We start from the raw sequence: 13,528 nt of genomic DNA on the forward strand, positions 1-13,528 counted from the left end.
CTGAATGTCTCACCCTGGGCCTCACCATCAGTGATTGAGGATTTATGTCAATTTGATTTAGAAAAGGTAACATGCCATTTATTTTTTTTTTTAAGATTTATTATTTATTTATTTATTTTATTTACTTTCTGGCTGCGTCGGGTCTTAGTTGCGACATGTGGGATCTTCACTGAGGCATGTAGGATCTTTCATTGTGGCACGCGGGCTTCTGTCTAGCTGTGGTGCATGGGTTCCAGAGCACGTGGGCTCTGTAGGTTGCGGCACGAGGGCTCTGGTTGCAGCACGAGGGCTCTAGTTGAGGCACACGAGCTCAGTAGTTATGGCACGCAGTCTTAGTTGCCCAGTGGCACGTGGGATCTTAGTTCGAACCCGCGTACCCTGCATTGTAAGGCGGATTCTTTACCACTGGACCACCAGGGAAGTCCCTAACATGACATTTCTGAAACTCAGGGTTGTACAGTAGAATTCATGTCATTACACGCTTCCTCAGAAACTCACTTCTCACCTCTACACAGTGTATGTGTACACACACACACACACACACACACACACTTGCCTTGGGTTTGCCTGTGGAGCCACTGGTATATAGGATGAAGAGTGGGTCTTCAGCATCACACCACTCAGGCTCACACTCATCCCCTGCCTCTTGCATGAGTTCATGCCACCACATGTCAACCCCCTCATTCCAGGAGATCTGCAGGGGGAAGAAGACAGGAATGGGCAGGGAGGAACTGTGAACAGCTCAAGCTGGGGGCAAAAGACACCCCTACCTAGCACCTGGAGGGGCCAGGGTGGGACTGGCAGATGGGGGTCCTGGGAGGGAGGAAGGGCCCTGCAAGGGTGGAATTGGGCAGAGAGAATAGAAGCGGAACAGGAGGCTTCTTTGGTACTTCCAGCACCCTGCTCCAGAGCTACTCTCACCCGGCCTCAGGCTAAGGAGGGCCCCTCAGTTGGTCCTTTCTCATTCTTCAATTCCTAGTTTAAATGTCACCTTCTTGGAAAGGCTTTCCCTGAACAGTATCTGATAGGTTCCCATCCCCACCCTCACCCCTGCTATTATTCTTTTTTTTTTTTTTTTTTTTTGGCCACGCAGTGCAGCTTGTGGGATCTTAGTTCCCTGACCAGGAATCGAACCCCGGCCCTTAGCAGTGAAAGCGTGGAGTCTTAACCACTGGACCACCAGGGAATTCCCACCCCTGCTATTATTCTTGATCACAGCACCTTATTTCTTTCCCACACAGCACATATTTCCAGTTATTTTATTTAGCTGTTATTTTATTTTGCTTGATTACTGTCTCCCCAAGTAGATAGTGACCTCTATGAGTGCAGTGGCATGTCTGTCTTTCCCGCCCCTCCCACCAAATCCCCAACACCTAGTAAAATGCCTAGAACTCAAAAGGCACTCAGTAAATTTTGTTGGATGAGTGATTATGCACACACAAGCCTACATACACAGGTATGTACTTATGGGACTAGTGGCTCATCAGCAGGAATGTGGACACCACACAATTCAGAAATGCAGAATTAGTCAGAGCCACAGGTAAGGCGGGTACCTGGCCCCATTAGTTAGTAGCAAAAGAAGTCAACAGATCTTAGTCCAAGCATCTTTTTCTGCATGTCTAGACATCATCCACATCTGGAGGTTCCTACCCCAACTCTGCCCCTGCCTTTACACCACTGGTACCAATGGGTTTCTCATAAAGACACTTGCTTGAGGTTCCATTCAGCAGGAAACCTTGTTTTAAGTTGGTGGAAAAGGACCAAGGTGGATTTCTCCCAGTAGAGGGATGTCCCCCTATACTGACGTGTGTTTGATAACTACTTCTGGATCTGTCATCCTGACACTTTTCTAAACTCTCCTTGAAACTGCTTTACTTTCCCAGTTATATCACCTGTTTGAAAAACCGGTCTTCTGAGTCTACTCTTTCCTGAGCGAAGTGTATGCCCTGAATTTGTCCAAAAGTTGCACTGGATTTAGATTCCCAGTTCTGCTACTTCCTAGCTGTATATGACCTTGGGTAAGCCACTCTACCTCAAGTCACTCATTTTTAAAATGAGGATAGTCATTCTTGCCCTAATAGTCACAGGATTTGGGGAACATCAGAAGAGAACCGTATTACCTAGTAAACATGAAGCCTTGGATTCTCCTGGGGGGTAGGGAAGACTGATGAATGTCATGAAGGTGAGAAGTTAGTTCAGTTCTGCTGAACTCCTCTGGGAGGTGAAATAAGAATGTGATCATGGGAACTACTGGGGGTTTGCTTCAGCTGTCACGAAACTCTTTCATATTCATTAGCTTCTTGTTCTATGGCCCTGGCTGGCAGGTAAACATGATAGTGTACTCCCATTATATGGCTCTATGGTAATTTACTGTGTCCATATTTAAAAACTCCAAAGTTTTAGACAACACATACCTTGATAAATTATAAAATTACAACTCCCCTCTCTCTGTACTATCTGCCCCTTACTCTGGAGAATTTGAAGCTTCTGGCACATAAGCATCATAAGAATCACAAGTCCAGGCCAAGAGAGGCACCATTAGGAAGAAAAAGAAAGAAGAGAGAGAAGCTGCCCACAGCTAGAAAACACAAAAATAAACCCTGTTTTTTTACTGGAATAGCCATATGGGTCTACACATACATTGTCACATGGATAATTTTTTTCCCACCAGATGATCTGCTTGAGATGAGGACATTAATGTATTTAAGCAGAAGTGCGTCAAGAGTGCTTGGGCAAACGGCACTGGTCTACAGTGCTGGTGTGAATTGTCATAGAAAAGGCACTAGGTACAAGTAAGGGCAAAGCATAGTTACACTGTGGCAGTGAGGGGACTCTTGTAATCTTGTAAAACTGTTTCTTTTGTGGGTGTGGGTAAGAAGGGGTGGGGTGGGTACTCCAGGTGTGGAGCTGATGACCAGCACCAGGAAGCAGGGTGAGCTCAATTAGTGGCACAAATGTTGGTTGTGAATTAGGTGTATACTTATGAGGGCCCAGTGCTTTGAACCAGGAAAAGGTTTGAATTTTCTGAAATAAGAATCGAGGAGTTGGCCTTTGTTATTGGACCAGAATAGCCTTAGGGAGGGCAGCCGCCAGGTGTGAGAGAAAAATATGAGGAAGCTCATAGGTAACATGGTTGAGGAAGGTACCTGCCAACTGTACCAGGCCCTCCCTTGAAGATTGCTTAAGGATGAAGGGGTTTGGAGCTCTGCCAAGATTTCTGCAGCTTTGACTGCAGTCCTCAGACCTGGACTTTGTAAGCCAATTTTTATGGTCTTTGGTTTTTTGGTAACTGGCTATTTTCACCTTCAAGAAACAAAAATCCAGGAGCCGGTGACCTGAGGGTCTCTGGTATTAAGAATTATAAGAGTCTATTTCTTTTCTAGATTCCCTTTTAGAAATGCCAGCCTGTCTGCTATATTAGAAATGATAAAAGCTAACATTTATGGAGTAGTTACTATGTGCCAAACACCTTACATACATTGACAAAACCCTATCAGGTAGCTACAGTTTTATCCTTATTTTAGAGACGGGGACACTGAAGCAAGGGAACCTAAGTAACTTGCCCAAGTTCCCACAATAGCAGGTGACAGAGCCAAGATTTGAACCCAAGGAGTCTGGCTCCAGAGCCTATACTCTAACCACTAAGTTTGTTTCCTTTTTCAAGAGAAAAGTCTTAGGTCCCTGCCTGAGTTTTAAGATGAAAGCATTGTCTCCTGGGAATCAGATCTGTCTCCACCATGCTAATGAGAATAGAGAAAAGGGGGATTATATTTACCATTAGCCTAAGAGGTAGATCATAGCAGATTTAGAGTAAGACACCCTAGGAGGATGGTAAAACTCAGAGGAACAGTGGCTTTTATGTTTTGTTTTAGTAAGGGAAGCGGGTTCCTTTAAAGCATATACTCTCATCTCTCCATTACTGATAAGGGAATTGAAGCCCAGAGAGAAGAGGTGACTCATTCAAGGTCATACAGCTAAAAATTGGTCTCTGGACTCCAAGCCCAGTCTCTCCCCTGTACTAATTGGCTTTGAGTTCCCACTTAGAGATCTCCCTTCTTAGAACCACCTACAATGTAACTTTTGTTCAATTTAGCATTTAATTATATCAGAGTTTATAAATCCCAAAGTAGTTTATAAATATATTTAGGAACCTTCTTCTCTGCTGCCCTATGTAAAACTTAGGTTTTCATTTGTAATACACATCTAACTGCCCAACTTGATGGTGAATTCCCAAGGTCAAGGTCTGTACCTCCTCTACCTGTTCCTCCTCCTGTCTCTCCTGGTTCTGCCTCAGCTAAGTGCACAGTAAAAACTTTCTGACAAGTTTACTTGGTCCTCTCTCCCACAGTGGTCCTAAGCAGCAGGAGTGAAATGGAATGTCTGTTGCTACCTCTCTGAGATCCATGCTCTGTGCCAATTCAGAGAGGTAGCAACAAGCATTTGGTTTCATGACCCTTCAGAGTGACTTAGATGGCAAAGGACCTAGGAGTAGAGAGAAGGGGGTTAGGTCTGGCAGCCACCTCAGTGGGGCAAACAGGCAAAGAGCAGATGGACACACAAACAAGCATGTAGGGAAGCAGTGCCCAAGGCAGTGCAGAGGTGGATACCTGGGGCCAGATGCGCTTGGGTTTCTCTTTCAGCTTACCCTGTTAAGAGCCCATGGAAAGGGTGGTGAGCAGGGTCTGAGGATAGGGGAGTGGGAGGGAAGGGTCACTGTGCCCCAAACCTCTGGCTGCCTCTTTTCCCTCAGGCCCCTCTCTCACTGGTCCTCCCAGCCTCCATTTTCCTGATCCTCTTCACAGCCCCTATGCACTCAGAACCCCTAATGCAGACAGGGGTCTCCAATCTTCCTAGACTAGACAGAAGTCTCTCTAGCCCTAAGACCGCTCGGAGCCCCCCAAGTCACAGAGTCTCAGGAACCCTCTGTCCTTCTGGACCCTGGAGCTTTCATCCTTCATGCCCCTTAGACCTGGAGGCCACCATTGGGCTTTTCCATCAGAAGCGTGTATCCAAAGCTAATGAGGGCCATATCTTGAGGGGCAGATCCTGGTCCTTCCATGGTGGGACCACACAGGTAGCCCACCCCAAACCACAGCCCAGTAATCAAGATGACTACAGATAGTCACCCAAGTCAGCCCATTTCTAACCCAAGCCCAAGCCCTGAACGTCCCTTGTGCCCATTAGAATACCCCAATGAGCACAGGAGTCTTCCTCACAATCTCTCATGCTAAGTTCCCAAGGTACAAGGGGCTCCCTACCTACATCCAAGGTCAAAGTCCCCCAGCTCCCAGCCAGCCCTGCCAGAGGAGCCATTCCTAGGATTGCTCCCAGATCCTCAGCATTATGATGAGGAAACAAAGAAGGACATCGGGAACTTCCTGGGCAGGAAGAGGGAGCCACTTTGAGCCCAGAGGAGGGCATAGAAGTACCAGACTCACCTGCACATCCGGGCATGGCCTCTTAATCGGGGGGGACTGGCTGGGAGAGTCACCTGTGCCCAGTTCTGCCCGCCCCAGGTGCTTGACCACAATGCAGCATCTCACTGGGAAACCCCTGGAGGAAAGAAAAGCCTGAAGTGGTGGGCTGGTTGGCTCAAAAGAGAATTTGGCAAGACCCACCCATGTCCATCTAGGGTAGGAGGGACAAAGGGGACCTGGCACTGGGACTGGGGAAATGCCTAGTCAACTCAGAGCAGTAGCCAGCAGACCAAACACACTTACTTCTCCCGACACTTCTCCAGGGCCTCGTCAGCCAGCTCCTTCAGGTTCACAAGCTTTTCCCCCCTGTAGAAGGCATCTTTGGGGAGCAACAGACATTCCAAGCCTTAGGAAGGCACCACACTCCTAGCCCTTTCTCCCTAGTGAGAACAATGTCCACAGTCCTCCTGGGTAGGCCTCTTGTCTCTGGCTCTTCCAGCTGATTTGAGCTGACAGAGGGTAGGCTGAGGTGGAACCAGGAGACGAAGGGTAGGCTGCCCCTACCCTTTACGCCGAGCAGTCCCAAATACCAACTAGCTGACTGAAGACCAAGACTTTGGGTGTGGGGGTTTTGGAGAAGGGGTGAGAGAAGTAGTCACCTGTAGTGATGAGAAGGCTGCAGCTGGAATCCAGGATCCGTTCACAAAGAGACTCTGAAGAGAAGCCCGCAAACTAGGGAAGGGAAGAAAGACTGAAGGAGAGGGCGACCCAGGGATCGAGTGAACAAGGAAAGGAGTCACTTATAAAACCTTCAGGGTCTCTAAGCCAAGGTCATAGAAGAAACTGGATAACTGATAAGGAACCTATGACATTCTAAACTCCTTAGTCTGGTTCTTAAGACCCTCCATCATCCAGGCCCAACCTACTTCTCCTGAGCCCTATCCCCCACCAGGCCCCTTTTTCCAGCCCAAATTCCTACCACAATGGAGTGCAGAGCCCCAAGGCGGGCACACGCCAGCATGGCCACCACGAGCTCCGGTATCATGGGCATGTAGATGGCCACTCGGTCGCCCTTGCAAATGCCTGCAGGTAAAGGACACAGACTATGGACCATGGTGGACCCCACCTGCTGCTACGTGCTCCCTCTCATCCAGTTACCCGCTGCCACACGCCCGCCCCCGCAGCTGACCTTTTCAGTTCCTCTGTTACCAGATTCCTTCTATTCCTTGTCTACTTCCACCAAGTCCTCAGATACCCCAAGGCTGGGCTTTCCAGTCCTTTCCCCATATCCCCACACTCACCCTGTTTTCGGAGAACATTGCTGAAATGACACACTTGGACCAGAAGCTCACGGTATGTGATCTGGGTGGTCTCCTCTGGCTCATTGCCCTCCCTGAGATACATCAGAAAGAGCCAGTCATTAGGGAGTATGACCTCTTCCCCAAACAAAAAAATAGGAACAGTCATAAAATCCATTCAGTAACACCAAGGCCTGGGAATGTCCCGTGAGGGTGAGCCATCTGCCACCACACCTTGAGCTGACTGGTCAGATACATTGGCTTTACAAGGTATACTTTATTCACAGGCTGTGTGTCACAGGAAAATGCACTGCCATCTCTGAACCTCATTTAATTTGATAAAATGGGATGATGGTTTTCTCTCTTCCATCCTAGGCATGTATTAAGGAGAACTTATATCATGGATGTGATTCTTCCTGAAAGTGATGTCAGCACTGCACTGGTGTTACTCAAGTGTGGTCTCCAGATGACTTGTACCCAAGTCACCTAGGGAACTTGTTAAAATTAGATTCCTGAGCCCAAACTTAGAATCACAATCACAACGTCCAAGAATCTGCTTCTTTACTACAAGCTGGTATAAATAATCAGTAGGTTATATATAAAATAGATAACTAATAAGGACCTAATGTACAGCACAGGGAACTCTACTCAGTACTCTGTAATGGCCTACATGGGAAAAGAATCTAAAAAAGAGTGGATATATGTATATGTATAACAGATTCACTTTGCTGTACACCTGAAACTAACACAACATTGTAAATCAACTATACTCCAATAAGAATTTAAAAAAAAAAGAATCAGTAGGTAATTCTGATGCACATTTAAAGTTAAGAATCACTACCCTCTATCAGCTGATTTCTACCTCCTCAGCCTTGCCTCCTACTCCTGTCTAGGCTTCAGCCTGGTTTCTTTCAGTCATTCTTTCATTTATTCATTTGCTTATTCAACTCCTATGTGCTATATATATGTATAGAAATAAGGCACTGATGAACAAGATAAGCAAGATCCCTGACAACATGGAGCTTATATTCCAATGATAGTGCAGGAAATACACAAGTAAAAAATATAACCAAGATAATTTCAGATTATAAGCATTATGAAGGATATAAAGAATGACATAATAATGACTGAGAAATAATTTTCAAAAAGACATCTTAAGGAACTTTCAGACTGTATGCAAAGATTTAACTATAAGAATATTCCCCTCAGTATTATTTTTCAATTTTATGATTTTCAAATAAGTAATACATACAAATGGTACTGCATAAAAAGATATGTAATGAGAAGTGTCCCTCCCACCCCTATCCTCCAATCACCCTGCCTCCTGGCAACCACTGTAACTACTATGTTGTGTAACTTTCCAGAAATAGTCAGTATGCAGACAGGGCCACTCCTAGTAAGATGAAGGGTATAGGGCAACTGAACTAGTGAGGAGTAACCAAGAAATCACTTTGCTAGAAGGCTAGCATCTTTCACAAGGTCCTTGGGATATCGTTGAAGATGGAAATTTTAAAAATGAATTTAAAAAACTGAATTTTAATGCTGTTCAGAAGAGAAATAAGTACTCACAGTCCCCAACCAAGCACGGAATGGGGAGGTGGGAAAGAGCTGCTTCAACGATAGGACAGGCCTATTAGACAAGCATATATACATGCATTTATGTTTATGTATTCTCTTTTTTTTCTATACAAATGATGGCATACAATACACACTACTCTGTATCTTGTTTTTTATTAAATATAATACACATCCAATAAACTGCACAAATCTTAAGTACAGAGCTTGATCATCTCGCTTTATTTTGAAATTTAACAATATATCTTGACATTATCTTCCATTAAGACTTACAGTGCTATTTCATTTTCTTTGTCATCTGCATAATGTTCCACTGTTTGTGTATGCCATAATTTATATTTAACAAATAAATATTTCAATGAATATCTTTTTTAATATGTCATTTACTCACTTGAAAATATACCTGTAGGATGAATTAGTAGAAGTGAAATTGTTGAGTCAAAGGATATGTACATTTTAAATATTCATAAATATTAGAGGATAGCTACTTTAAGTAAGATGGTCAGGGAAAGCCCCTCTCTGGAGAGATGATATTTGAGCTAAGACCCAAGTAATGAGAAGTAGGCAACTATGTAAGGTCTTCGGAAGAGTATCCTGGGCAAAGAGAACATCAAAATTTGGAAAGGCACTGAGGTGGTAAAGAGCTTGGCCTATTCAAAGAACAGAAAGGAAGCCAGTATGGCTGGAGCATAGTGAGCAAGAAGGGGGGTAAGAATCAGAGGTAGGCAGCATCCGGAACACATAGGGCCTTGTAGGCATGGTAAGAAGTCTGAATTTTATTCTAAGTAGGTTCCGCCTGGCTTCCCTTATACACAAAGTCCCACGTCCACACTCTTAATCATGCCATTGCCCCTGCTCAGAATGCCTTCCCACCTCCTTCAGGCTCCAGCACCACATAGCCCCCCATAAAGGTCATTTTGCTCCCTCTTCCTTACTACCCAGAGCACTTATGAAGGAGGTAACTGAAACTCAGAGAGACGTAGTAACTTGGTCCAGGTCACACAATAATAAGTGGCAGAGCCAAGAACAGATCCTCAGGTATTCTGATTTCAAGTCAGGACTCTTTCTCCTCATGCTGTGAAGGACAGCGACTAGCAGGGAAGCCAGGCCTTTGGAGATTTCACAGAAGATTATCAGCTTCTTTCCAGTTCCTGGATAGATGAGTTAGTTACTATCCTCTCCTTGGCTTAGCCCTCCTAGGGCTGAGAGGAGACAAGCACAGAGAGCTATCTAAAGTGGGAAGGAACGGGGAGACAGGAAGCTGGCAAATGGCCCTGAAGGCCAGATGCGAAAAAGCCATTTCCAAAACTGGCTCACTGATGAGTGGCACACCAGAACATCTCTAGTTACAGCTAAATGCCAACATATACAACACACCCATGCATACCAGCTGACCTGTATGCATTCACATACATAAAATCATATATACTAATATAAAAACACTGTAGAAATACAAGCTGCTTATTTGCACACATAGGCACAAAGAGCATAAGTATATGAACCTAGGCAAGTGTATGTATGTACCACACATTTATGTACCCACGTATGTGTACAGCTTGCCCCACCAGAAACTCTCTATCACATTATTCTGTTTCATTTTCTTCATGGAACTTTCTATGATTTGAAATTATCTCATGTATTTTATTCATTTGTATATTATCTGCATCTTTTACTGGAATATAAACTCCATGAAAACAAAGACCTTGTCTGTTTTGTTCATTGCTACACCCCTAGCACTTAGAATAGAGCCTGGTACATAGAAGGTGCCCAGGAATATATAAGCACAAACCTATACAAGAACAGCTTACTTGAGCCCACTTCCAGTTACACACACAGAGTGTACATCCCTCTCCCTGGCTCTGGGCTTAAGTTATACATTATTGATATAGGCACCTTACTCCTTCCAGTGTCTTCTTTCTCTGACATACACACCCAGCTGGGGCCCCTGGCTGGTTGGGAGAGGGGAGGGGACAAAGTACTAGTCTCAGCCCTCTAGGATGTTAAGAGATTTTTGCTTTGTGACCACCTAGAGGCGTGGGATAGGGAGGGTGGGAGGGAGACGCAAGAGGGAGGGGATATGGGGATATATGTATACATACAGCTGATTCACTTTGTTATACAGCAGAAACTAACACAACATTGTAAAGCAATTATACTCCAATAAAGATGTTAAAAAAATAAAATAAAAATAAAAGAACATCCAATTTAGTCTCCTAACTCCAAAGAGGCCATTTGCTGTGCTCAAGGTCACATTGTACAATAGTTTGTGGCAGATCAGGGACCAGGACTCAGGGTCCAGGCCTCTTTCTTCTACACTGGGAGCTGCAAACTCAAAAATCAATAGGGTTCAGAGGCTTCCCTGCTGGCGCAGTGGTTAAGAATCCGCCTGCCAATGCAGGGAACATGCGTTCAAGCCCTGGTCCGGGAAGATCCCACATGCCACGGAGTAACTAAGCCCGTGCGCCACAACTACTGAGCCTGCGCTCTAGAGCCCACGAGCCACAACTACTGAGCCCATGTGCCACAACTACTGAAGCCCGCACACCTAGAGCCCGTGCTCCGCAACAAGAGAAGCCACTGCAGTCAGAAGCCTGAGCACCGCATCGAAGAGCTGCCCCCGCTCGCCGCAGCTAGAGAAAGCCTGCGCGCAGCAATGAAGACCCAATGCAGCCAAAAATAGATAAATTAATTTAATTAATTAAAAAAAAAGAAATTGAAAAGACAACCCACAGAATGGCAAAAATATTTGGAAAAAAAAAAAAAAGAACGAAATCTCGCCATTTGTGATAACATGGATGGACCTAGAGGGTATTATGCTAAATGAAGTAAGTCAAACAGAGAAAGACAAATACCATATGATTTCACTTATATGTGGACTCTAAAAACAAAGCAAACAAACATAATGAAACAGAAACAGATTCATAGATACAGAGAACAAACTAAAGGTTGCTGGGGGGTGCTGGGCAGGGGGGAAGGATGGGTGAAACAGGCAAAGGAGCTTAAGAGGTACAAACTTGCAGTTATAAAATAAAAAAGTCTTGGGGATATAATGTACAGCACAGGGAATATAGTCAATAATACTATAACTTTGTATGGTGACAGATGGTAGCTAGACTTATTGTGGTGATCATTTTTGTAATGTATAAAACTATCGAATCATAAGGGTTTCATCTTCAAGGAATTCATGGAAAAGACTCTGACAAGTACAGGTTTCTGGTAACTGACTGTACTGCTGAACTGAATGAATAAGCATTTTCAGAACTCTAATGAAAAACTGATGAACTCATAAAAGGGCTAACAAAAGATCAAGATGAAAAAAGAAATTAATTACATGGGACTGAGTGAACTGATGAGGATGATTATAATTTTTGTGACTTTCTGTTTGAATTAAAAAAAAAAAAAATCCCACAAGGAAAAAAAAAAACCAAACTATTGAACCACTATGTTATACACCTGAAACCAATATAATATTGTAAGTAAATTATACTTCAATTAAAAAAAGCCTAGGTGAAATATCAATATGTGTCAAGTGTAGAAAATGATATGTTTGGAATGTTTCATAATTTTAAAATTTGAATAAGTAAATAAAACCTTTTAATATATCCATAAAAGAAAATAGCAGCATATGTGCAATGACACTTAGTTTTGGGGGGACAATAGGGAGAGGCAGGGACTGGAAAACTGGAGAACACATGCTCTGGCAAGAAGAGGCATCTAGTACTTAAACTTAGTGTCTATTAACTTTGCCCTCTGGGAATAAGGTCTCAATGTTGCCAATTTTTTCAGTTTTTCAAAGAGGCCTGAAATCTGTTTCTAAATTTTTAAGTGTTGACAATTAATTTTTTTAAATTAATTTTTATTGGAGTATAGTTGCTTTACAATGTTGTGTTAGTTTCTTTGGTACAGCAAAGTGAATCAGTTATACGTATACATATATCCCCTCTTTTTTAGATTTCCTTCCCATTTAGGTCACCACAGAGCGCTGAGTAGAGTTCCCTGTGCTATACAGTAGGTTCTCATTAGTTATCTATTTTATGACAATTAATTTTTAAAAGTTTTAAACACTGTGGTCAAACAAAACAATTAATGAGAGATTTAGCTGATGGGCTACAAATTGGGAACACTTGCTGTAGACCCAACTACTTCCCTCTCACCTGGAGGCCATACGGTATGGAACAACTCAAAGTATATAATCTTCTCATCTTTTTCCTCCAGGAAAACTTCTGCAACTACCTTACCCTTATACTCTCCAAATTTTACTGTAATCCATTACTGATTTAAAATATATGTAGAATTAGACTACTTTCCTTCACATCTACTTCTACTATCATAGTCCAAAATCACCATTAGGTAAGTCAGATCATGTCATTCCTCTGCTCAAAATGCAAGTCCTCACACTGGCCTACTAGTTCCTACATGATCTATTCCCTCATTACCTCTTTGTCCTCAAGTACTCCCATTCTCTCTTCCTCTCCCTCTCTCTCTCTGTTCCAGCCACACAGCCTCCACACTGTTTGGCAAGAACACCAAGCACACTTTGCCTCAGAGCTTTTGCCCTCTACTTGAGCATTCTTCCCCCAGATAGCCACATGACTTATTCCCTATCTTTGAGTTATTGCTCAAATGTTGGCTTCTCAGTGAGGTCATCCTTGACCACTCCATATAAAAGAGCACTTCTGGTCCACCCCGCAGCCCCAGGTGCTCCAAGGTAACATCTTCCATGAAGTCTTCCCTAGTTTCTCTTTTTCCCCACCTACCTCAAAGCTGAAAGTTCTTTCTTCCTTCCGAGTCCCTTTATCTCACTTTCCTTGTGATCTATTGGTTTACCTTGTATTGCATTTATTGGGGCCTTAAATTTCCCCTTATACCCTGGGTTCTTGAAGGGCAGGGATCATGCCTTCTTCGTTTCTGTCTCCTCTAAGCACAGTAGGCACAGTAAGTACTTAAGGTTCATGGTCAAATAATTGAAAAACTTATGATTGATTAATGACAGGGAATACTAGAGCTCTCCTCTTAATATGAGAAGGATAGTCATTGGATTGGAGATTTTAGTTCCCTAGACTAGCAGAAAAGTAAGGCACAAGATAGGAGGAAAAAGCTGAGGAAAAAAATAGGTGGGGAAAACTGGGTTCTTCACAGAAGCATCAGAAGGCAGGATCTAACCTAGTGGGTTAGGTCTTCCAGAGGAGAAACATCCCGATGAGAGGAGTCAAACCTGTTATAAAAGGAAGACTGGAC

The 13,528-nt window shown here is 43.7% G+C and overlaps 1 protein-coding gene across 3 annotated transcripts in view; it reads right to left on the reverse strand.

The window, feature by feature from the left end:
• The window catches only part of ACSS2 (acyl-CoA synthetase short chain family member 2), a 76,546-nt gene that overhangs the window by 37,049 nt on the left and 25,969 nt on the right, over nt 1-13,528 (reverse strand). For 2 of the 3 annotated variants that reach the window (XM_059898458.1, XM_059898456.1), the window contains exons 3-9: nt 6,719-6,810; nt 6,397-6,500; nt 6,077-6,149; nt 5,721-5,796; nt 5,439-5,553; nt 4,608-4,646; nt 557-694 (exon numbers count right to left, since the gene is read on the reverse strand). In XM_059898458.1, the coding sequence (XP_059754441.1) occupies nt 557-694; nt 4,608-4,646; nt 5,439-5,553; nt 5,721-5,796; nt 6,077-6,149; nt 6,397-6,500; nt 6,719-6,810 (637 nt within the window). The remainder of the gene's footprint in view (nt 1-556; nt 695-4,607; nt 4,647-5,438; nt 5,554-5,720; nt 5,797-6,076; nt 6,150-6,396; nt 6,501-6,718; nt 6,811-13,528) is intronic. The other variant, XM_059898457.1, reaches the window with a different exon arrangement.

This window comes from Balaenoptera ricei, chromosome 15 (genome assembly GCF_028023285.1).
Source record: "Balaenoptera ricei isolate mBalRic1 chromosome 15, mBalRic1.hap2, whole genome shotgun sequence".
NCBI classification, from domain to species: Eukaryota; Metazoa; Chordata; class Mammalia; order Artiodactyla; family Balaenopteridae; genus Balaenoptera; species Balaenoptera ricei.